We start from the raw sequence: 25,886 nt of genomic DNA, 5'->3' as shown, positions 1-25,886 counted from the left end.
GATCACTGTAACGGATAAAGGCAATCGAACAAAATACAACAATGATACACATTATTTTGCGTAATCACCTTGTCAGCATTTAATTAGGAGGAATACATACATTTTCGTAATACATTAATAAGGTATATTCGTTTAAGTATACTGTGACATCCATATGAATGAAAGATATATTTCTAGCCATCATGCAACTTGACCATGTTTTTCCCACTCAGCTAAAATCAACGTTAGATGGATACAATAAGCAAGAGACGACCGATTAGTTTAAACTCACTCAATAGGATAAATAAAAAAGACTAATGACCAGAAGACACGAAGAAGACTTGTGTCGCTACTACAGAACTTAGACGTCACAAGTTCCACCTTGGATAGGTTTTTGACTTAAGCGATTAGTGTCACCTGGGTCTGGATAGGAATTTTAAAGTGTATGCGAAGATAAATGCTGTTATTCTATCAGATTTTCTTTTGTATTCTGTGAATAGATATTGTTTAACGAACAAGATGGTTGGTTTTCCAATAAATATTTAAAATGTTTCGTCGCGAAATAACATCAACTGAGTGACTGCATAGACGAATGTTGTGCTGAAGTTATTCTATTACTCAGAGGGAAAATATCCATTAATAAATTCCCCTACCTACATCATTTTGATATCGTGGGAATTCTCGGTGATAAATCTAGTCTTTCATTTCTTTTTACATACGTATATCTGGGTTCTGTAAATTGTTTACATATTGGAACTTTTATTCTCAACTATATTTCGTTGGGAATGTGAGGTTAGTAGAAAAATATGAATTTTATATGCAGTATGTTTTTTATACTGGGATTACTATGTATATATAAAAACGATCCTAAAGTTAGAATGATCGAAAAATTAACATCTGTTAGCTGTCGTACCTGGGCAATGGACAGTATCTACTAACTGCACTGAGATAGTTGACTGACAGGCTACAGTCGTCCATAAGGTTAGGTAAGAAAATCAAACAAATCAGTAGTTTGAAATCAAACGCGAAATATTAGTTGGATAAAGCAAAAACGTCTTGGAAAGTGCGCTATTTTATTTACGTAGATGAACTGTTATTCCTAAGTTAAATGTAGAAAACGAACATAAATTCCATTGGAAAATGACACTATTCGACCTTTTTTTAAAGAAATCCAAAAAAGCAATACCTCATTTCCTTTAGTTTAAGTTGTTTTATGTGATCCTACTTTACAACCTTATACAGTTTTATGGTGGAAAAAAGTAGAATTATGAAGTCAGAAAGGAGCTGAACTTGCAATAAACATCTAGTGTTATTAACCTATATTAGAAAGACGTTATTTGGATTTTAAAATAATAGCAATCGAAATACAGTTTCATAAAGTTTTCCGTGAATGGAATTAACTTTGCACTTGGATGAATTACGTCAAACAGTTGTAGGAAACAAATTTTCCTAGACTACTGAATTTGCAGCCATAGCTTATAACCCGTTTTTATTTGATCCTCCGAATCATAATTTACTTGTTTGGAACGATTAGAATGGTGAATTCTTCTTGCTAATTATCACACAAAACTCCCAAGATTTTGTAAACTTACGTTATACTGAAAACTGATAAAAAAATATACACTGTAAGTAGAATATAGGTGACTTCAATATCAAGAATACCTCATGATACCTAATACGAAAAACAAATGTTATATAAACAGAAGCTACATGACTCATCTATACTTTGCATTAGGGTGTAGAATGTCGTTTTAAGCAGTGTATGATCGAAATTTCTCTTCGTCAAAGCATTTGTTCTATGATTGAAGGGATGATAAATTCTGAGTTAGAAAGACCTATCATAACGGATATAGGGATTGGTAGGTCATATCTGGGACATCATAAATGATGTCGGTAATTCTAAATGTCATCAAGAATTTGATTTACATATTTGGACTACTGGTTTCAAGAAATACTTCTGATAGTTAGCTTATTGAATAACTATTTTCTTTTTAGCTGTCAAATGGACTAAGCTTAGAATTGTCTTTTTTAAAATTGCCCTATAAGTTATAATAAGCTCATCTTTGCTGTGCAATGGTTACTTCAGTGAAAGTTGGATCACCATCATTGATCGCCTTTTAATAACCGCATAAAGATAGCTTAAGTTGTCAAAAGTAGAGACGCCACCTAAAGTTTCACTATTATGCTAGTAATTTATTCACTTATTAATAAGACATTAAGCGTACTTTTGAGTTAGTAGCGTCCAAAACCGTAATAAAAACGGGATGGTCAATATCGTCATCATCAACACGACTATAAAAATGAGCAGGTACAACTCAGTGAACTACTAACAAAAAAAATAAAATATGAAAAAAGTCGATTTGCTAAACACTAGTTTCATTTGTCTGTAGTGGGAATTCTACACAGTCGAGTGCATTGAAATGATCACGTGGCTGTAGAATCTCAATAAATACGTTAGGATATATATATATATAAGGTTAGACAGATGATTCATACACATATACGTACGTTTGCATGTGTGTAAAGTCAATGTAGCCTTTAAAAGAAGGTGTACAAGATGAAGTTGGAAAAACAACTCCTTTGAACTAAATGAGGGACACAAACGATTTAAGAGAGACGAAAGATAGTGAATAAGCGAACATTTGGATGTAACAATTTAAATGTATGCATGATATAGAAGAGATAATCTATTACGTATAGAAGTTTTTCATAATGTTAATCATAAGTAAATGAAACCGATTTTTCTCCTTACCAAGGTATAATGAATTTTGCACACAATTTGTAGGGGGTACATTTAATTAAGGAAAAGCAAAATAGAAATGGTGAAACATAGCAGTACGAAGATTAAAGAAGGCAAGCTACTTTTTATCCTTTTCGCAAAAAGTCACCGGCGAAAACCCATTATTATTTGTATCATCCGCCATAAGAACAGTTAGCGCAATAAGTTTTACCGTAAGTTACTAATATACACAGATACACGAGATAACAAACAGTGCAGGTGAGAAAAGTGTATAACCACGTATGAAATAAATCACACCACATTATGGAACTAGGTTTCATGGCAGAAAAGATAACTCATAATTTTGTAAAAGAGAACAGTAACAATATCACAAAGTAACTTCCGCATGAATTTAAAATAATTGTCAATACTTCAGAAAATTAAAATATCTTTTAAACTGCATTGGATAACGAAATAAAGGTGAAACCTGCATTAGAATAAACATCTAGGACAGAACGTATTCAAAGAATTAAATGGAATCACCCTATCACAAATCGAAAACATACATAATAATATAAAGAAAAAACGAGGCGAACAAAAGATGAAAGAAGGAAGTTAACAAAATATAAACATTGAAACAAATTTTTGTGTGTATAGGGTTTGTACATTTGGGAAAACGCACTTGAAAGGAAGAGTATATGTTAGAGTTCAAATAGATTGAAATGTGTTTAGTTACTTAGTCATGTGTATTATTATTAATACTATTATTAACAGCGAGATTCAGAAACAATAAGAACAGACCATCATTAATAATAACAATAATTAAGGATGTTACTAATTGAACGCAATAAATCTATTCACAGAATATATACGACATTGAATATTAGTGAGGAATATGGTAAACTAAACGAAAGAACCAAGAAGAAAAATCAATTTGGAACAGAATGCAAATATCTAGTAATTACACTGATATCATTCCCGAAGGCAAAAATGAAACATTTGATACGGGACTTACACAATCGTTTTATATGGCTTCCTTAGGAATTATCAACGGTGTACACAGGCGATGGCGCATGCATTGTAAAAGGCAAAAAAGTAATAATTTTAGTTACTGTGCATTCTTAGATCCACTTGTAGAAAGGAACAGAGCATCAATAGGAAAGGCTTATATTGTATTTTATTGTGAAGTATTGAAAGTGTAGAGATAGACGACCCTCAGGAGAAAATAGTGTTATGAGGATGATAACAGACTGAAAAAATAAAATTGACAAATTGCTACTTTTCAAATAAGGTGGCACGACTGCACGATAAATGAGAAGAAAAGATGTAGTGAGATTAACAGAAGAGATCATTTTGAAGGAATGAAAAACAATACTATACGAATACATAGGTACTACACTAAAGACTAAGAAATAACTTACATAAATTTCCATAGCTCAATTTGGTAGACAAAATTAACGAACAAAAATGAAACACCCGGGACAGTTAGAAATACAAAAATACATATAAGTGAAACAGGGGTGGTCATAATCTACTTAAATGACATAAACAAGTGTGCTTAGATATTTCATTAGAGATGTTAACAGAAAAGTGCAGATAAGGAATCCTGAGGACATTATCAGAAGTCTAAGAACGAATGATGCTGTTGAGTGGAGTGAATATATAGGAAATAATAAAGAAAGAATTGGAAAGTACAAACATGTCTGAATAAAATTTGGTCGGAAATAACCACTACAATACAAATTGGACAATGTAGAGGATCTGACAGAAAAGATTTACACACATGTAAAGTGATCATTAGGCCTGTACAAATGCGTATATGTGAAACGCATACAGACAAAGAACACACTTGAAATCACGAAAAACATGTCATTGTGGGCTGTATCGAAACAAAGATATTATGACCCAGCATAGTATTTTGAAAAAAAAAAAACGAGAGGTACTGCATAAAAACTATACCGTTGAGCATGTATTAATATTATCCAAGATCTTTCACAGTCATAGTTGTAATCTGGCACTTCAAGTATACAGAAAAGTAAATAACTTCATTTGAAGTGGGATATAAAACAGATCAGTATGCAAACGAAAGTGTTATTGATTAAAGTTTGAGGTCATTAGCGATCTGGGAAGCGATGCTTTTAAATCCAATAGAAGTTCCTGAAATTCTTTTAAAGCGAACTCCATTTAGAGACAAACGAGGAAGTTTACAAACTTCCATTTCCCACTGAACATTCGCATCTGTGCTTGGATCTCCATGCTCACATATGAGAAGGTATCTTTCACGTTGATCATATTCGCAATTATTGGCTGTGAGGACCTTCTTGATTTCTTTAATCATGTTATCCGGGCACATGCTACTGGTTGTTTTCATAGACCAAGTGAAACGTAAACTTCGTGGTTTCGTTTGATCATTAACATTATCGTCAGTATGAGGAACAGTTTGATTCCCGCCTTGAGGAACAGGAGAACCAGCAGAGCTTCCTCCAGGTGTTAACTGACTAACAGGTTCGGTGTATGCGCCATGTACACTGGAGTCAGAAAAAACTGAATCTCCAGGTAGATAACCTGATCCCGAGCTGGTTGTGGAAGCCCCAATATTAGAATCCGCCGTTGAGAATGGAACATGTGAAATATCAGTGCCACCAGTAAGTGCCTGAGACATATTGCCCATTGCACCACTATTAGGTCCACTAAAAAGCAAAAACGGCATTATGAGACTTATTAAACCATAAATTATGAAAATAAGACAAGCACAGTACTTATTTCATCACTGAAAAGTAATGAAAGCACAAAATTCAAGTAACGTTTTACCCGATTTAGAATCTAAAAAGACCTGTCATCTAACAGTTTTAAGCACACAAATCAAATTATTAAGAGCCGAGTTCTAAGGCTAGTAAAATTTAGCTGTTCTATTAAGGAAGGAGACTACATGACCCGAATTATCCAACGTTTCTAGCCCGACTTTGACCGTGTCTACCAATCCATCAGTCGAAAGATATTTCATTTTAGAAACGATGATTTTCGATTCGGATGTTTAGTGAGTTGTAATTGTCAGTCTTTCTTAAATCAAATTACTATGTCTGATAGATGAAATAATTTCTTCGGTAAGGTAATCATATAGTTCCAAAATTCTAAAATGAAGCCATGGAAAACTTGTACAACCAAGGTTGTACAAGTTTATTTACAACTTCAAGGTGGAAGGTAATCAGTAGATACACATATCTAGATGAAAGGAAGAAATGTTCACATCTTGACACTAAGAAATGTGAAAAACTTACAATAAAGTATTCTAATTACTCTGTGCTAGTGTCGATTGAACAGCTATAGAATTGAGGTAACAGACTTGCGAGGTATTGGTACTATGACGCTGCCATACTGAGGCAATGGATTAAAGTTAGGTGAGGTGATCAATAAGTCATCAGTTTACTACTCATTATTGTATAGTTGAGGATGAAAACTGTTTAATGTCACTAGAAGGTAACCAAGAGGTAGGAGTGACTGAAGAAACTGATGCGAAATTAACTCTAATCCTTACAATCGTTTACAGGTGGAATATGTAAGTTTTCAAGACATTAAAATTTATATCATACTGTAAGATTATTATGTACTAAATACCCGGAAAAACAGCTAGTAATTTTAAACGACATGATTCAGCAGGATAAAATGAATGGAGAACACCTTACCGTCGACCGATTTTGGAAGTAAGTGCCTTGAAGAAGGTAAGACCAGTGCCAGAAGGAGTTAAGTGAGTCATACCACTACTATTTGTAGCCCCAGCACCAGCAAGTGAAACATTAATACAACGAGCAGCGACTGTGTTGTTAGAATTTTGATTATTTGTATCGAAATCAAAGTCTATGTTTGGTGAATTTGTTGAATGAATAGTTCTACGTTCTGGTGTAAGCCTAGGGAAAGGTGTAGTCTCTAAGATAGTTCCTATACCATTGTTAAATCCAGAAGACGTGTTATTATTGGTATTTGTAACTACACGACGTGCGGCAACAGAGGTAGCGTTACAACCCGCCTGGTTAGTTGACGTACCCACTCTGGAACAGAATTAAAAATTTGTTTTCATTAAAGGGTACATAGTAGATTAGGAAATCAAATATATAATTTGGAAAGGTAGTATTGAACTACATTACTAATGTGTTAAGAATCGGACATTGATAAAACGAAAACATTTGCACATTGAATAAAAATCCGTTATCCCTGGAAAATGTCAAGTAAGAATTTTTTAAATCTAGTTATCATCTAGCCATATAAATCAGAAACGTGCAAATACATAAACACAAAACTGACCTAAATAGAAAATAAAATCAACCTCATTGTTTGAATGAACTGAAATAAATCAGATTATCACTAAGATCACGCACAAAAAGGACAACAAGCCATTGTATATAAAGAAGAACTGATAGTAAAAACAAACTGGAAAAAGTTGTTTTATGATAAACTTAATATTCCGCGTTTATAAGTACTCAAACATGTACCTTAAAACATCGAATAACTCAATGTCATTTCTTACTCTAATAAAATAATAGTCGTTAGGTTCGTCTAAATTATGTGAAGTCGGCACATACAGAGTAAATGAGTTTAAGGTACAGCAATTTAAAATGAAGAGTTAACAATTAAAATAATGATTGATATGAATGAAGTTAAGTAGTTACCATTCAAAAGAAAAGTCAAAGTTTAATGATTTCTACGCGGGAGTTTGATACTTAAATGATAATAATTAACGGAATAGCAAATACATTCAAACAAATCGATAACAATGAGATATCTGATTATCTTATCGTATCGTTAGCACGTGGAGACGATACAATTTTTAATGTTATGCTTCCTTCCCTTTATTTTATCACTAAAAGACTTATAATACCTGTGTTACTGCAGTTTTATAAATAACATTGTTTTCTTTTGATGAGATATATGTAGACATACTTTCCAGTCATAATCATAACAGACGTGTAAGTGTTCCTCATAATTTTCTTTTCTTTTTAACATTTTGGTAGCAATAAATAAAAAAATAGTACACAAAATTAAATTAAAACTAATATATCATAACTGTGTATTGATTACTAATGTATATATATATATAAACGAACATAAATTAATGGGCGAAAAAACACCAGTGCAAAAAATAAAATGAGGGCGAAAGACTCTAGATGTTTTGAATCCAATAAAATATAGAATAATCGAAAGTTAGTGCTATTTATTTTGAGAATACAACATCTGATTGATATCAATTTGTGATGAAGTCTTCTGTAACTATCACAAATAGTAAAGCTGTAATTAACTATAAGAATCAATCATAATGAAAGTTGCTTTGGACCATGGTTTATCAGTAGGAGTAGAACAATTTATAAATCGCCACAATAAAAAAACGTGAACACATACAACCTCACTTAACTATCACAATTAGATTATGATGACTGGTGATAAATAAAAACTGATCCTACGCAAAAAAACAATGATCAATGCACAAACCAATCTCTATTTACCAAAAGAATTATACATAGCAGCAGTAACATCACCGACGAGTTTCATGGGCTGAAACTAAACAATTATGGTTTAACGCATGACAAGAATCGTGTAGTTCGCAACAAAACTCATTTTAGATTGATTAATTATCAGTCAGCCGTAAGAGTGATTACAAAGTAGTAGTCTGTTTACAATTATTAACAACTATAAATGATTGTTTTATTTGAAGAACAATTACATATGGGCGACAACTTAAATAAACAACTTGTAAACCCAATGAAAACAATTTTTCAACACTCAAATATGATACAGATCAAAAGAAGTAGAAAGTGAATGAAAAGTACTGAATTTCCCTGTAGCAATCTGATAGACCATAAACATGGTAGACAATAACGACCATTTTTTAATGTAATATCAACGAAAGACATTAAAAATAATAAGCTAGTTGAATTTTTGTGTGTAATGGATTTTTCAATAGCTTAAAATATTACATGAATCAGTCTCTGTAGAAATGAAACTTATAGAACTAAAATTCGTGAACGCCGTTTTGAAAAGCAAGACAATATGAATAATTTCCGACGCAAGTGTCGAAATAATTGGTAAATATTACCAGAAACCAACAAGATAAAACAGAGAACCTCCAATCATAGTGAATTGGTTTACGTTTACATTGTCTCTAATAATATCTAGGAAACAGAGAGAAGTGGAAAAATATTGGAGGGTAGAAAGACGAACTAATGAACACATAAATACAACTACAGTTAATGATCAACACGCTTGAATTATGAATCAGTCCCTAATTTGACCGAGTAATACTTCACAAATACTTATAATTGAATGTCATAAGCCCTGTCCTCTATTCGTTTTCCATTGAGTTTTAAGTGGAAAATTGTCTAAAACGAACTTCACAGAGTTGCTAAGTTAATAACATAATATACTTTAATAATGTAATAGACAAGTTTCAAACGACACTATGAAGCAACAAAAATAATAAAAAAACGATAAAAGTGAGTAATCGAAGTATATATAAGCATAGAAAAATGAAATGTTAAATATTTACGGTTACTACGGAGCTTTGAAAAGTTTTTATCCATGGTGCTAAGGGTATTCAACCGAAGTTAGAAAGCGAACAAGTAGCCTCATAAACACGAACACACCATTATGCATCAAAACGTAAGCGGGAGTTGTTGAGATGGATTCATTACCTTTTCCTAATAAATCTAAAGCTATAATAATGAAAGCTGCTCACATAAATTTGTCAAAAACAATAACAAAAAGACAAAAAAACCTTAGACTTTGAAAATGTACACAAGACGGTTACTAGTTTTGTTGCGGCTCGGAATACATAGTTCCGAAGTTGGATATCGCAAGTAGATTTTTAGCAGGCTTTGGGAATTGATGATAGTTTTCGGAAACCTGTTTTAGAGCCTCTTCGAAATGGGGGTTATGGCTCTTTAGATAAAAAAAGGATAGTAATTTTTCAGCATTATTCGCTACACTCGAGTCAGTTTCAGTAACTGACCATGGAAGATGGAAAAACAGTACAACATGTTGTCTTTAGTGATTGATTAAGAGGTTATCGATAAGTCATCAAAACCTTTGTCAAATATACATAACAGTTTCGAGCTTCCAACCAAAATAAAGTATTTTGAAAATAAGCACGAAATTATTTTAGAACTTATAAAAGAATGATAAAGTAAGATTACTCGAACAATCGGGAGAAAAGTAGTGGGGAATTTGTTGTTGCAAGCTAATTATGTGGTATCAAGAATGATCATTGTAAATTCATATTTATAAATGAAAGGATATTTCATGTAAAATACAGCTAATTTAGCTATTTATGTAGTAGTATCTACACTGACATTTTGTTGTTGAACATATAAATTAGATAAACACTTTACCAGAATCAATTTTACATATGAGAATACTAGATAGTGTTCCATTTTAAATACCCTAGAAATAAACTTATCAAATTGCCAGTACGCACTCGGTACAAAAGTGAGTTGAGTACGACTGGTATCAGGAAGTAAGCTTCTATAAGTTAGGATAAAAGGGATCAATTTTCGCAATAATCGTAAAGAGACAAGATCAAATTAACTATTGATAAACAGGTGTTTCTTTGTTGTTTTCAGACGGAAATCCTCTAACGATAATCAATTCATTTACCAAAAAAATTATCCAAGGAAGTGTGACTGCAGCTAATTAACATAGTAGAGGACTAATTAGAGACAATATTGTCAAAAATACCGAATAAACTTAGCTATGATGCAGAAAAATGTAAAGAAAGTAGTATGATTGATGAGACTGAAGGATATAACCAGTCTTCGTGAAAATCTAAAGTTTACAAAAACATAATGAATCAATGCGACTACACTAGTTACAATCCATGCACCGGACTCAATCAAGAATACGAGAATGAAGTCAACTAGTATTATCTTATACATGAACATATTCATGTATACAAGAGCGAGTGCCTGGATTTCCAACTAACCGAATAAATCATATATGGTTTACAAGTCAATAATTAACAAGTGAGAGCTGACAGTGATATTTCACACATAGAATATGTAATCGCAACTATGATAAAGTTGAACTATTCAATTATAGTCTTACTGCTATTTTGCTTTAAGGTAAAAATACTATTTTCAAATAACTGCTTTCAATTTTTGTTAATTTCTCCTCGCTGTATGTAGTGTGGCAACTTGGACTAATATAATCTTGTACCAAGTTGTACGTATTTTATAATAACTGTAAAACCTAACTTGCACGTTAGAGAGGTGAATACTATAGAACTGCATCAGACCATATACAGTAACTATACAAGAATCAAAGTATCTGATAATGTAATAAACTAGAAAGTCTCAAATACAATAAAAGTTTGTTTTACTAATTTCGGTAGATCTGTTTAATTCATTTATTACACCTAATAAAAAGTTCACGAATAAATTAGTTAACGTGAAAAGAGAAAGATATAAAATGAATATTTATATCAAACGAAATCCGACCACAACGTAACATGTAAAATGTGCATCAAAACCCAGGTAAACCGAAATGAGGTGAAGGAGGTTAAAGCAAGACAAGAAAACGCAATATATGATTATCAATTATATGTAAAACGGTGAAGTAAATATTTATAGATGGACAAAAATAAAATTATATATATATATATATATATATATATATATATATATATATATATATATATACACCAAAATGATATAAATATTTTTATCGCAACAAATAACGATACAAAAGGCAAGAACATTAGTTTTTTTTTAACAAAACATAAACATTGTGAGTTAATTGGACTAGTGTTACAACATTGAGATACTCCTACCTAAGGGAACTATACGCTAAATCGTTGCGATTGAAAGATGTTACAGCATAATCGTTGACTCTGCAATACAAAACCATCATTATGAAAAGAAGAAAATTCAGTTTGCATCAATAACCATAATACAAAATAATTAGGAAAGAAATATGTCATTAATTGTAGCGGAGAGGAACTTTCGACCAATAAGTCGGTAGGACACTTAATCTACAGATATCGAAAAGTTAAGAGAAACACTGATAAGCATTTTCAGATTATTACATTTTAAGTAAACCTCGTTCTGATGAAAAAAGAATAATTACATACCCGCTTCGACCGACAATATTGGCACAAGGTTGATTACGATGTAATTCTCCAGCTCCAACTACATCACTTCCACGTGTGGAAGAAGCACATTGATTTGATGAAGTTCCATTACCACTAGTACCAGGACCTGCAGTATTCAACGTTGCAGATCTTTCCAATAATAAACCTGCATGATAAGCACCACCAGTACCACTAGATATATTGGCACCATGATGTACTTTGTTAGTACGCGTAGTCATAGGAACAAGTGCAGGAGTAACATGGCTGAAAGTTCACAAAACAACGTGGTCCACAAAAAATTTATTACAGTAGAAATTGTCCAAAAGAATGAGTATTGAATTTTATAATTTCAACAAATAAATTGATAATTTACAAATGAACTATATGCTGAGTGAAAATCAAGTGGACATTATCCTTGAAAAGGATAAATTTCCCTGACATTCAAGACATCCGTTGCTCATATCAAGTAAAACAATATACATTTTAAACTTTTAGATGATTGCTTAATATGAGTGGAATCAAATAATACTTCAATTACGATAAGTCGTTACTTGTGTGATGTGCAACTCGTATGTGGACAGATATAAGTAGTATGTAGCAGGAATAGGAAGTGGAATGCCTAGCAGCAGAAGATTAAAATAAAGAGAAGAGGAAGGGAAACAAAGAGCAATTTGATTAACAATTGAATTGGAAGAATGATGGACTATGTAAAGGACAACTGAAGGAAGATATCTAAATGACTTATTTAATGTATGATTTTCAAATTATACAAAGGCACCGTTTAATTTTGTATAAACCAATATATTGGTTTACCATACCTGAGTTTTCCTCCACTACATTTGGAGCTTTGAATTGAGTGAGTCTAGATCGAAAAGGAAAAACTATTTCATTGTGAATTATATATTAAAATAGGCAGTGATTATAAACATAAGTTAGTTTCAAGTACCTTTGTACACGCACGAATTCTGCAGTAAAAACGACGAACATATGTGAAAAGACGAGGACGAGTCTCAGATGCAATCAGTGGGGCAGAAATATGTAATATACAGTCTACTCCGAGTGTACAGAAGTGTAATTTCTTTAAACTAAGTCCATCATGTCATCAATTAGTGCACGGGAGTGTTTTTCATACTATTAAGATCACTATATGAAGTAGACGTATTTGCTCAATAAGCACTAAATATTGGTAATATTGTGCCATAACTTTAAAATGCTTATTACAGGTTAAAATATTTGCTTTTAGTATGGGGTTGTAGAGATTGTTGAATTTCATTGAAATCATGAACTGATCAACGGTCGACCACCATTGAAAACCTAGGGACACTGAACGTCTGTTTCATCCTAGTATGGGACTTCTCAGAAGTGGGAAACCATGATCCTGGAACCGGGAAGCAAGCCCGGGAACTTCGATTGCACGCGCGAACGCTTAGCCACTAGACCACTGACCGGCATCCAATGGTTTTGATGTCTAATATTAATCAATTCAATACATCGCATGACCATCTTTCATTGTCATAGGTGACTAACTGCCTCAAACCCGACACGGAGTCTCCGTTACGGGGTAGTGGGCGAAGATTCTTAATGAGTCCCATACTAGGACGAAACAGCCATCCAGTGCTTCCGGGTATTCAATGGTGGTCTAACTTAGATTGGTTCATGGTTTCAATATAGCGGTGTATTATATCCCGATGGGAATAATGAATAATAACTATTGGGATCTATTTCTGGACAATTACTAAACGTATATTTTTATCGTATAATTGTTAAATGACTAAACTATTCATATTCGTGTTTCTCTTATCATAAGCTTTATAATGACCTATGGACTATTATTATACCCAGTCTATCAATTACTATCTCCCTTATTCACAGCCACATTTGGCTAAATCTTGTACAAATGTTGTTTCCTATTTTATGTTACGATGTGGTCTGTCTGGTTGGTATATAAACCCAGTATGTTCGAAACAAGTGATTCATATCGCAGAGGTTAAGATTAGTGTTCTGGACTCAACTGGCTGGGTTAGGCGGTAAGCAGGACCGATAAGGACTCTAGACTGCTTGTACGGGTTTTATGCGTCATTGGTCCGATCGATAACTCACTGTTCTCTAACAGGGGGCATCATCACGTTATACATTAATAAGGACACAGGGCACAAGTTATAACACGGTGTACATCTAAGACCGCATAAGGAGAATAGCCAAGTTCATTATACAGGTAACTTTACAGGAACAATCACAACCAAACACAGATATTAATGAGGTAACATTGGGTAAATAATACTTAAAATAAAGTAGCAGAGCTATTTTCAGTGGGTCCAATCATGTATGCAGTTTTAGAGAAAATACAGCTAATTAGGGAAATGTTTTATATATTTCAAGCTACAACGAAGGCCAAAATATTAGATTTAATCTTCATTACGGGTAATTTTTAGGCGTTCGCGAAAATAAAGATTGCGATGATGACCAGCAAATAAACACAAGACTCACGTAGAACAGTTGTTTTAAGTTAATATAATTTATGGATTGTGTAAAATAAACGCAGCTGTTCGGATTTGACATCTGCTCATATTCCCCCCCCCCATAAAATTATCGAACGCTTGTGAAAAGCAGCACTAATCTGATTTTAATTAAAGCATTATTAATATAAATGGTGTAAAACTATGAGAGTTGCATGCATTTACTCTGAAACCTTCATGTTGCTTCAAACTTCATTTCTTATTACTTGGCTCTTCTATTTAGTGGCGAGTTGTTAGTAATATACATGAAATGTGTATACTATGAACAGTATATATATATATATATATATATATATATATATATATATATATATAACTAAATTTTGTTCTCCATAAAATAAATATGTGCATATATGTAACAAAAATGTGCGCCAGCCTCCAGATTTACGTAAAGTATAACGCAACGCAAGAATTATAAAAGATAATGACCTTACAAATTATACACATCATCACATGACAACAAAATCACACACAAATACAATTAGCATGAAAAATCCTCTCGTTTGATCGATTATCACTAACATTACCATCATAATATAATACACTAAACACATCAATCAAATCAATATTAAGTTTTAAAGAAGTCTAAAATATTTCTATATTATTAAAAAATGTACTTGAGCACCTTTTTTCAGTGATATTCTGCACATACCTAAGTTTGTTGTTGGTAATGCCAAACGTTGATATGTTGAAAGGAAGCACACATTTACTGAATAGTGTAAGTTTTTTTGTTTGAGAAAGAGTAGTAAGAAATTCATACAATAATCAATGGTGATTGAACAGAATTGTCGGTAATAACACAGACTTGGTTGATCCCAGTTATTTTTAACTAACTACATGAGTATTTTGAGAGGCAAGAACTTGGGAAAACAGAAGAAAAGTTTACATTTCCCTATTCAATTCAGTAATTACGCCTAAATATATATACTGAATGTGTGCGAACGATTGAGACTGACTTCAAGCGATTAATTCTTAAAGCTAATAGTGATATCTTAAGGAGTCCAATTAGGAAGTATATTTTTGCTCCATTAAATACAAAAATACACTGAAAAGTAAGCGCTGTTGCTTGAAACCAAATTAATTTATTCAAGTGAAAAAATGTAGAATTGGATAATTTATTTACAACTAACCTTCGAATTTCATGAGATGGTAATCTTCCAGCACCATTGGTTGTAACTTGATTGTTACCACTTCCGCTTGATGACCCAGATGTAGATTTATCAGACGAAGGCGATAAAGCAGATCCGCTAGAAAGACCAGTGATACCAGAAAGAGCGACTGAGTTCCTAGGATTAGCATTATCAAATACACATGTATTGCGTCCACTTGCATTTGTATTGATCGGTTGGCGCCTAACAGAATGTTGTTGATCTCCAGATGTTGGGGTTGTTGTCCCATAATTCATAGTATGAGTACGGCGTGCTTTGTGAGCAGAAAACAAATTACATGAGAATTGGGGTATGAGAAAAAATAATATAACTATAAAATAAAATCACAACATACTAAGAACATTTGAACCTTACTCTTGGCCATCTGAACTAAAATAATGACAATAAAGATTATACAACGAAACAACCTCATTTAACTCTACGTTTTCTTATAGGTTATAACTAGTCTACAATAATAGGAACTACTATATATCATAAGTAAATAAATAGCATGCCTTAAATATTGTCATAGTCGAAAATGCAGAACCCACTAACGAGAAAAAACTATAGGAATCAATATTTCGGTAAAATAATTAAAACATATGGTTACATGTGATAGGAGGGACAGTTCTAAATAAGAGAAAAAAGGAAGAAAATGAAGGGACTTGTTCATAATAGGTACATAGTTGTAACAATAACCGTGAAATTGGTGAGATGACAATCACTATATTAAACGAAAAGATATGGTGGAAGCTTTATGCTTTGAACTGTTTTAACAGTCAAAAAACTGGAAAATTATGGTCAGGTATGATTGTCTTACATTCAATTTGTCATTTGTATAGACGAGAGTAAGTAAACAGAAACAACAGTAAGGGAAAATGATTGATACTGTGTAGCGCGTAACTGGGACTCCACGATAAGTGAATGAGATTGAAATATTTACTATTCCAGTCATTCTCAACTTTAAAAAAAAGTGCTGTCAACTTCATTTTCCCATTTATTGAATGTACATTTTAAAAAACCACAGAAAGAAGTGAGTGAGCTTATAGACGTTACGGGATTCGAGTTATAAGTTAGAAGTTTAGAGGTATAAGCTTCACAAAACACAGGAACACTGTACGTATAATGGTAACAAATTTACATTAGGCTTACAACATTCTTACATAAAAGGAGTGAATATAATTGACTAAAATCCGATGAAGTTGGACATAATCAGGAGCAAAAGGGAAAGAAAACCTACCAGTGAGGAAAAAATGACAAATTACTGGAATAAAAGTGGTGATTGAAGTAGAGTCAAGATACAAGAAGCTTAAAAATCACTACCCTGAAACATACAGGTTTAGTCAACTTAAAAAATTATTTGTATCCCTATTGTTATTGAAATGAAAACTTCGTATAGTATCAGGAGAGTAACAAGCACCACTAAATAATGTAGCAACATTTGAAAAGGACAACATAAAAAAGGGATGGACATTAAACACGAAGCTTAAACAGAAAAGAACTAAATAATATTACCCATAGCTGAGTTGGAGTTTGGTGATGATTTCGTGTTTGCACCCAGAGCTTGTGAAGTGATAGGAATGGGTTTTCTCTGGCCGGCAGTAGTTGGACGAACTGTGCTGGTACCTGCATCAATACTTGTTCGTTGGCCTGGAACATTTGGATAAGCTGTAAGCCCACCCCCACCAACAACTGGAGTGGCCATTTCATCAGTAAAGCCTCGTAATCGTGCCAAAATCCGGCTAGATTCTTCTCTACCAGGACGATCTGAAGCACGAACAAGGTCATTCCGCATCAACTTAATTGATTCAACATTACTAGAAGGACATGATGCTTCAATTGCATTAAGGGCTGTATTGTAATTCACGTTCGCGTTTCCACTTGAAGATGAATATGTATTTGTAGATGCCAAACTGACATGTGAAATGGGAGTTATTGTACTGGTACCTGTAGTTCCTGAACTTTCCGACCCAGAAGTGCAAGCTGACAAAGAGATAAAGGAAGTAGATAATAATCGTATGCTAACAATACGTCGATGGTCTATATTCTGCAGAATTATAAACAGCAATAATGTATTAAATAAATCTAATAAAACTGAAAATATAATTACATGAAGGAGTGATTATATTCACAGCTGGCTTGTTATTGGCACCATTATTGACTACCGTTACTGTACTAGGTGGTGTTGTACTTGTAGAACGAGTGGCACTTCCAGAATTGACCGTAAATTTGGAGCTTGAATGTGCGTTTTGATTTATTGGTCCAGTATCAGCATTTGTAGGTAAAACAGACAACGTATCGTCTGGGCAAATATTTGAGGTATGTTCCACACTCGCACAATTAACACCACCAGTTGAGATTAGTGGACTAGCTGCAGGATTTGATGTAGCAGAAAGTAAATGAGTACTTTGCCTGAAAGGTGAATGAAATTAATTATTAGTTGGAAAACGCTTAACAACAATAACACATAGTTGGCTGCATATTTATCATTCACAATTTACTTTAATAGTAGTTAAAAACAAACCAACTTTAGATAAAGTAATATCTTCAATTATAGTTTATTGACAATGAACTTCCGTCGCTTTAATTATTTATAAAAGCTTCCATTCTTAGTGACTACTTAAAGAAAAATTTATTCTAGTCAGGCAATAAGAGATAGTTGTTGATGTGAGCATAATATTTATCCAATTTACCATAACGAATGACAAAAATGCTTTATAATCCAGAAAAGTAGAATAAAAAAGATAACTGTTATGTGACCAATCGGAGTACATTTTTGAATCATACCAGATCAGATATCAACAAGCATTACTTATTTCTTTTATTCTTATTACAACATTTGTCCATTTTGTGAAGCACCTCTTAAAGAATTAAGAATGAATGAGTCGGATTAACTGTAGAGTTAAGCTACGTGTAGCTTTCAGTTAGTTACATTGCATAAGACTTACAAAAACGATTGTACTACAATTATATTCTAGATCAACTAATCTATATTATGATGCAATTGTTTTGACGTGAACACAAAAAATTTGTGTTTTCGCATAATTGTTGAACACAAGTGACTTAGACAAGCCTCGTACACTGTACAGAAGAAAATAGCTTGGAATAATTGGTTTGCTGGATCTTCGTCTGTGTTCAGACCAAATAGTTGAAGTTTAGTTAGTGTAGTTCTATGTGCTAGGTCAAATGATGGCTAACTATTGGTACCCTAGGGAGCTCTGGAAACCTTGACATATATAGTCAGCAAAGAACCTCGAACATCATTAAATTGTTTGAAAAGAACAATCAGGTTGTCAAAACTAAGTTGTTAATTGTAAATTTCATAAATAACTACTAATGGTAGATTTACCTTAAAGAAAGACTTGAACCATCACGTGAACTTGTATCAAGTGAAGAACGTCTTCTATCAAGGAGGAGATAAGTAGCCATTATGTCGTCAAAGTTTCCTTGAGTTAAAGACTTCTCTATTTCGTCACGACTGAAGCCCATATTGACCATAATCTCAATACGTACAGGATCAGTATAATCTGGTTCGGGTTCTATGTACGGTGACAATACATTATCTTCATAACCAGTATTCATCCAACGATCTTTCATCACCATCTAATTTATTGGTAAAATGTAAATATAGGACGTTTACAATTCCTCAAATACTTCATAAATAATAGTTTAATAGAACCAAATTATGACTCATTAAGTCATGCACAGTGATTAAAGTAACTGACCTCTAAAGTGTATCGTTTACTTGGATTAAGGACCAACATTTTCTTCAACAAACTTTCGCAGTCTGTTGACATGTAGAACGGGATGCGATACTTGCCACGTAGAACACGTTCACGCAATTCTCTAAGTGTCTGACCATCGAAAGGAAGGGACCCACTGACTAATGTGTACAAAATAACACCCAACGACCACACATCAACTTCGGGACCATCATATTTCTTACCCTAAATAGTAGTTTTGTGGAAAAAAGGATGAGAAATTTATGTTATTGTACAAGAGTAAGCAAAAACTTTCCAGTGACAACAAAATCTGAAGAATATCACGTCAAACGTACTTGGAATAGTTCTGGGGCTGCATAAGGAGGACTTCCACAAAAAGTATCTAATTTCGTGCCTGGACTAAATTCATTAGAAAAGCCAAAATCAGCCAGTTTTATGTTCATATCGGCATCAAGAAGGAGATTTTCGGCTTTTAAATCTCTGTGAATAATATGTTTTTGATGACAGTACTGAACAGCAGAAACAATTTGACGGAATTTAGCCCGTGCTTCTTTTTCTTTCATTCTTCCATGAGCAACCAAATAATCAAAAACCTCACCTAAAAAACGAATGCGAAAAAACGAAGCAATGATAGGTGGTGTGCTAAAAGGTTAGAGAAGACTGTTTCTTAGATGAATGTAAGTATCGAGAGACTTCTATTTGTTACTTATTATCCAGCAAGTTGGTGGGAGAATTGTTTATGGTTATTCTTAGATATTCGGGAAACTAGCCGATCATTGCTTTAGATGAGGAAGCCGGAGTGATTGGTAACAAAAATATGGTAAAGTTTCGTTATTCATAATCTATTTATTTAACAACGTTAACTAAAAGGATTCTGATACAGCCAAAATCATATAGGAAAATCAGAAATAAGTACGGAATAATAGAACTGCTTCGTAATTTTAGTAGTATGCAGAATCTTCAACTCTAAGTAGTATAAATATTCAACAATCAAAATATAATAATGTAAACTAATAGTTTCTATCTAATAAGCCGACATTTGTATATAAATGACGAAACAGAATACCAAGTCAGAAATCGGTAAAATGTGTTAAATTGGTTGTGGTCGTGAAACCAACGTTTGTCTTACCATAAATGGAATAGAAAAATAACGATAATTCGGACCGAATTAATAAACCCTCAAAATGTAGTACATGGTTCGATTACAACCACAACATAGAGTTAAATACCATCTTCAAGCGGGTAAAATTACGTCTATAAATGAATCGTCGAATACGTTATTGTAGTAAATCGTCTCAAGCAAATTAGTTCGTAAAATAAGTAAATAGGCCAAGCAATCACAAAACTTATGACTAAATAAGTGTATAAATGTAGTATGATGAGAGGGGTATTTTTATATAACCTAGAGGAAAAGTAATTAAAAACTTACCACCACTGGCATATTCCATTACCAAATATAAAATCTTATCGTTGTCAATAATTTCAAATAGTTTTACGATGTTTGGATGGTCCAGCAATTTCATCAGTCTAACTTCTCGGAAAAGCTAATTTATTGAATGAAACTGAAAGGATAAACAATTACCTTTTGACGGCTTGAAGGACTTAACTGGGTTTTATCAATAATTTTGATAGCGACTTGTTGTCCCGTAATAACATGACTCGCTAATTTGACTTTGGCGAAATTCCCCTTGCCTATAGTTCGTATAAACCTGTATTTTCCAACATGTGGTTGGTCGTCAATCACTCTCCAACGTAAAGGTCGATTAGGTTCTTGGATATTTCCATTATGTTGTTGATCTGACCTGGAAGGTGGACGAGCAGCCACTGGAGCCAGAGCAGCAGTGGCCATCGATCCAACGCCAGAATGAATCTGTGCAGAAGAGATCATGCAGTACACATAACATATAACATGAACTGGAGACAAAAATATGTAGCCTATGATAGAGAAATGAGTAACGTAAATGAGTTGTAGTAATATCTTAAAAAGAATCTATTCTCAATAAATTCCTAATTATATATATATATATATATATATATATATATATATATATATATATATATATATATATATATATATATATATATATATATATATATATATATATATATATTAGTTGAGCTGATACCAGCTGTGACTTTCGTTTGAATGCTATCACAACAATTAAAAAAACCTAATGAAAGCATCAGTGACTAAAAATAAGTCTGTTATACGAGCTGGATAAATACATAAATTACCATACAAATAAGCACCATCGAACTTCAAAAATGAGCATGTATGGTTGCTTACTTGTTGCAGTGTTCTTCAGACAACAAACAGCTTGGCTTAACAACTAGCAATTATGAAGCATGAGAAACAAGCAAGCTAAGTAAATGCTATGAGAAATTTCAAATGATTCATAGCGAATCAAAAGTGATTTTAAGAGCTGTATGTTAATTAGTGGCTGATCACAGTTTCAAACAGTAAAAAGGCGTATTTTATAATTCTAACAGTGAACAGGCTTTAACAATGTAATGATGGTATGTATGACGAAACATAGAACAAAGAATTTTAATTAAATCAAAGTGGTGAAAATACGTAAAAATTTAGACAGCTACTTTAAGTGAAAAATTACAAAAACCACTCAAACAGTGAGCGTAGTTTAGAAAACAGAAGCACATAACACCAAAGCTTTACCTTAGAAAAACAGGAATACTTTGGTACTTTAGTACGTCAAAAAGATTTGGTATTTTTCCAAAATCATCAGAGTTGATAACAAGATGTAAACTAAAGCCAAATAATTGTGAACAATGGGTAGGCCTATATCTAGAATACAATTTGAGTGATACATGTTAGTTTTTGATCAACTATTTCTGTTGTTGCAATAAACTAACGAGTACAACAATTATACAGCTAGCCGTATGTCAGTCAGTCAGCTACAACGTAGGACCAGGTACATATATGCATCGACCCAAGTTGCCATACCTCATTAACACAACAAGATGAACACCGGAGTCATAAAAGTAGTTAATTCAGACGTGGTAATATATAAAAGAAAGATTGCATATAATGATATAGTACAGGATGAAAGAAAAAGTTCGTAGAAAGAAAGATGAAGCGATTTTAATCTCTTAGTTTAAGGGAAGACGGAGAGTGTATACACCGATGCCATTGTGATCGATTCTGAGCCGTACATATTTTTAATGGTATAGTGCTTTTGAGTCATTTGGATTAAACACTGAAAAGACCGTGGTTAATAAATCTGGATAGGTAGAAAGACTGAACAATCTATGATATGGGACAGAAATGTATCACTTCCGTCGTAATTAAAAGATGCAAAAATCTTAAGAGCTGATAAAAATGTGTATTCGTTCAAATTCCTAGATCTTTTTGTTATGATATAGAAGGATTATTAACAAAGCGGAAAAGAAAAAGAGTGAAAATTATCATAATGCTAACAAAAATGGAAAATCAAGACAAAAGAAACGAATGAGATATCGTGCCAACTAGCATAATGAGACGGTATGAGTGCTGGCTAAGTATGTGTGAATAATATGCCAACCACTTTTACTACAAATGGTTCGGAAATCTACAAAACAATTTACCAAATTTATCTGGTACTATACAACTAACGTCAGTGTTATTAACTGAATGGCTTCAACGTTTCAAAAGCAACTATAATCAAATATTTGGAACTTGAAAGTTTGTTGTTTGAAACTAGTCATATAATACAGTGAACTATTCTTTGGTAGTGTAACTAATTTGTAGAGAATAGATTGTGACACTCAAAGAGCAAAACTTCCTGAGAAGGATAACGACACCATCGAGGTGCTCAGAAACAACGATCAAGAAAGGTTTAGGATAGAAGATAACGGGTATTTGTCCTTAAACTACTAAACCATCGCTTTGACGTAGACAAAACGAATAGCGAGATTTGAAAACGTTTAGGTGCATTTTACATTTATTACAATGTGCCATTACCACCAGCTCGTGAAAAATGAAGTAGTTGATGCATGTTTTAGGGTCCTCTTTCAACGGGGCGTTACACATTAGATTTTGTATGAACAGATCAACATTTTAATGGTTACAGGCGGTTCGTATTGATTCTATCGATCAGCAGTAAGAAAGACTTGATGTGCATAACATTGATCACTACTCAGTGACCAGTCAGTTGTAGGTATATCTCAACCCTACGGGCGGTCATTTATGGCCTGAACAACCCGGTATTAACGTTTCTAACTGTAAACCTGGAATACGGAAGGCCAAATCTGTTGAGGGGTATTAATTCCTTCAAGTTTACAAGTACATTTTTCTAACGAGTTTTAAGTAGTGCGAAACCTATGTCGAGGGCTCCCTGTAAATTACCGTCAACCACCATCTTACAAGCCTTCGCTATACACAGATTTCGTTAGTAACACCAGCGCGAACACTTACACCTATACAAAGATATATGAAATGGTCGTGGGTTGATATCAGAGTTATTATCTTGCTATACTCTAAAGAATCATTCAAATTAAGGAAATCGCTGTAAACTGAATTCATTAGCAATAATAATGGTAACCAACATATGCAAAAGTTTGTATACAAACTGAAGAAAAACCACTTCAATAGTATTAAAGCTAAGAATTTGGGAATAGGCATCTTCCTAAACTACTTTGGAAAGATCTATAAAAAACCACGCTTTGTGGAGTATCTACTACTTCGCGATGTAATAGTACGGTTCCAAAACAATATAAAGTATACACTCATACATTACGGTATCAGCTACACAATTTAGGGGCTGATGATATTAGGTAGTAGCCAAGACTGGAGCACATGTAATGTCATTTCACTTGAAAACTAGCATTTAGACTAATGATTTGATACAACTTTTTTTAGATGTTTGACTAGAATAGATGTGACAAGTATACAACACTGTAAAATGGGACAAGAATTAGAATGCATTATAAACCAGAGAAATCAGGCCTTACTCGTCTAGTCATTGAGTGAGATTTGGTTTAGTTCGCACACACTGCGCGAGGTTGGGTTATGATATGTGAAAATTTTAACCGATGCACACTTGTGCCGGGTTCTAAGTTGTTAATTATTAGTTGAGAGAATGTTACAGACCACACTAGTGTTAGGTTATAGTTAAATGTTATCGGATAACCGAAAAATGTTCAAATAGTTTTAAATCTTAATTACCGTCACAAATGTGGAAGCACTATGGATTCACACCATATAAATCAAGAAAATATTAGTTCGAGTATACAGAGATAAATCGATGGTTGTGCACAGATTTATGTATCAGAATGCAATTAAATTCCGTAAACTGAGGTAAGAAGACCATGATTTGAAGCAGTGATTTTCATTTTCTGTCTATATTTCGTTCAGTAGCCCTATTTCGTCTTTACTGATAACATTTATACAAATAAGTGCAACGATGTAAAATAGCAATTTTACCAACGTCTGTTTGTATTGAATTGGATAAAAGCATAGACCGTATTTGTACAAATGATACTATTGATAGAAATTTTGGTGGAAAATGAGTACTTCTTTGAATCTATAAAAAGCATAGTGTGTTGGGACTTTACACGTTTCCTATGTCACCCTACTATTTAGAGATAACTTTTATTAACTGACCCGCAACATCAAGAGAATTTTGGAGTATGAGATTGGTGGGGTAAAATCTATCAGGACATGTAAACGCTTGGTGTAGCCAAATATGATGACTACTTATAGGAACAAAGCTAGCAAAATCCAAGCTGAGGAAATAAGTTATTTAAGAGCTACGTAACACGATGACCACTGGGCAATTATTCACCTTGTATTCAACCAAATTAGAGCAGTCTTGAATCCTGATTCATCTACTTCGGTATGTGAAGCTTAGAAGCATAACTAGTCCTCATAATAAACGTGGTAAAAAGCCATGTATATATACATTCGCTTTATCATAGCAAATTGTCAAGCTGAAACGCAGACGCCAAAGTCGATAAAGAAACTTGAAGAATGTTTGTATTATTGGAAGTTAATGTCAAAATATGACTGGAAGTTGGTAGCAAAAATGTCACCAGTTACTGGTATATTGGGACGATAAGAACCTGTATATATCGAGCGAGGAATGTTCAGTGGAGAATGGCATCAATGAGGCTAAAGAATGGAGATTTAGTTTGCACAAGAAGCTAACAAAAATCAGATCTCACTAATCTGGTAGATGTGAACGTTCCGCCACTTTTGGTTACAGGTATTCAAGACTATTCAAGGATCTTAAAAAACTAAGAAATCCATAATTAGTTTATGAGCACTCACAAGATTCTTAACGGGATGAAACTGAAAAAACCGTAAGATGTCCTAACAATTTAATCGCGGAAACAGGAAAAGACATGGGTTTTCTGAATATACAGATGTCAGTTTGTAAAGGCAAATGACAATCTACAAAATCGCAACCATCTACCATCGAGTCCACAAGTAAGACATCATATTTTACTTAGTCGAAACGCTAGAAACGAAAATATTATCTGAGACACTATAGGTAAAGGCTTTGCGCAAAAAAAATAGCTTAGGTAGGTTACCTTCAGCAAATAGTTTTGATTCACGAGAAATCAAAGCGGAAAACCAACTCCAGTTGACACATATCGTCCTAGAACGAGGCAGACATTACAAGTACCTCAAAATTCAGATAAACTAAATTTCGATTATTTAAATACAATGAAGTCCAAAAACGTTTGAACCAA

General features: G+C 33.3%; 2 protein-coding genes across 3 annotated transcripts in view; one reads left to right on the top strand and one right to left on the bottom strand.

The window, feature by feature from the left end:
* Positions 1-1,609: 1,609 nt before the first annotated feature.
* MARK2_1 (Map microtubule affinity-regulating kinase) lies at positions 1,610-25,813 on the bottom strand. 2 transcript variants are annotated; one of them, XM_051214579.1, is made up of 13 exons: positions 25,725-25,813; positions 20,779-21,131; positions 20,626-20,740; positions 19,532-19,794; positions 19,200-19,421; positions 18,824-19,077; positions 17,585-17,886; positions 16,990-17,457; positions 15,457-15,748; positions 11,811-12,074; positions 11,511-11,570; positions 6,382-6,744; positions 1,610-5,388 (listed from the first exon to the last, which is right to left on the bottom strand). In XM_051214579.1, the coding sequence occupies exons 2-13, from the start codon at positions 21,082-21,084 to the stop codon at positions 4,797-4,799; spliced, it is 3,501 nt and encodes a 1,166-aa protein (XP_051067765.1). In that variant the 5' UTR covers positions 21,085-21,131; positions 25,725-25,813; the 3' UTR covers positions 1,610-4,796. The 2 variants fall into 2 exon arrangements, with proteins under 2 accessions (XP_051067765.1, XP_051067764.1); XM_051214578.1 differs by lacking the exon at positions 11,511-11,570 and having other exon boundaries at positions 16,990-17,886; positions 19,532-20,740; positions 20,779-21,066.
* IARS2_1 (Isoleucine--tRNA ligase, mitochondrial) overlaps positions 24,437-25,886 on the top strand; it is a gene marked incomplete at both ends in the record, with an annotated part of 28,312 nt that continues 26,862 nt past the window's right edge. Inside the window, 2 exons of the mRNA XM_035732257.1 lie at positions 24,437-24,489; positions 24,997-25,027. Of these exons, the coding sequence (XP_035588176.1) occupies positions 24,437-24,489; positions 24,997-25,027 (84 nt within the window). The remainder of the gene's footprint in view (positions 24,490-24,996; positions 25,028-25,886) is intronic.

Source organism: Schistosoma haematobium, chromosome 2, assembly GCF_000699445.3.
Source record: "Schistosoma haematobium chromosome 2, whole genome shotgun sequence".
Taxonomy (NCBI): domain Eukaryota; kingdom Metazoa; phylum Platyhelminthes; class Trematoda; order Strigeidida; family Schistosomatidae; genus Schistosoma; species Schistosoma haematobium.
Note: the sequence above shows the minus strand (reverse complement) of the source record. Positions and strands in the feature narration are given on the sequence as shown.

What these genes read in the sequence shown, in the direction of transcription:
- MARK2_1 (XM_051214579.1), bottom strand. Translation starts at nt 21,084, where the DNA reads ATGATCTCTTCTGCACAGATTCATTCTGGCGTTGGATCGATGGCCACT. An exon ending in GGTTCAAGTCTTTCTTTAAG is followed by an intron (nt 17,887 to 18,823) that starts GTAAATCTACCA and finishes TTCACCTTTCAG; the next exon opens with GCAAAGTACTCATTTACTTT. An exon ending in CCATCTCATGAAATTCGAAG is followed by an intron (nt 12,075 to 15,456) that starts GTTAGTTGTAAA and finishes GTGAACTTTCAG; the next exon opens with CCATGTTACTCCTGCACTTG.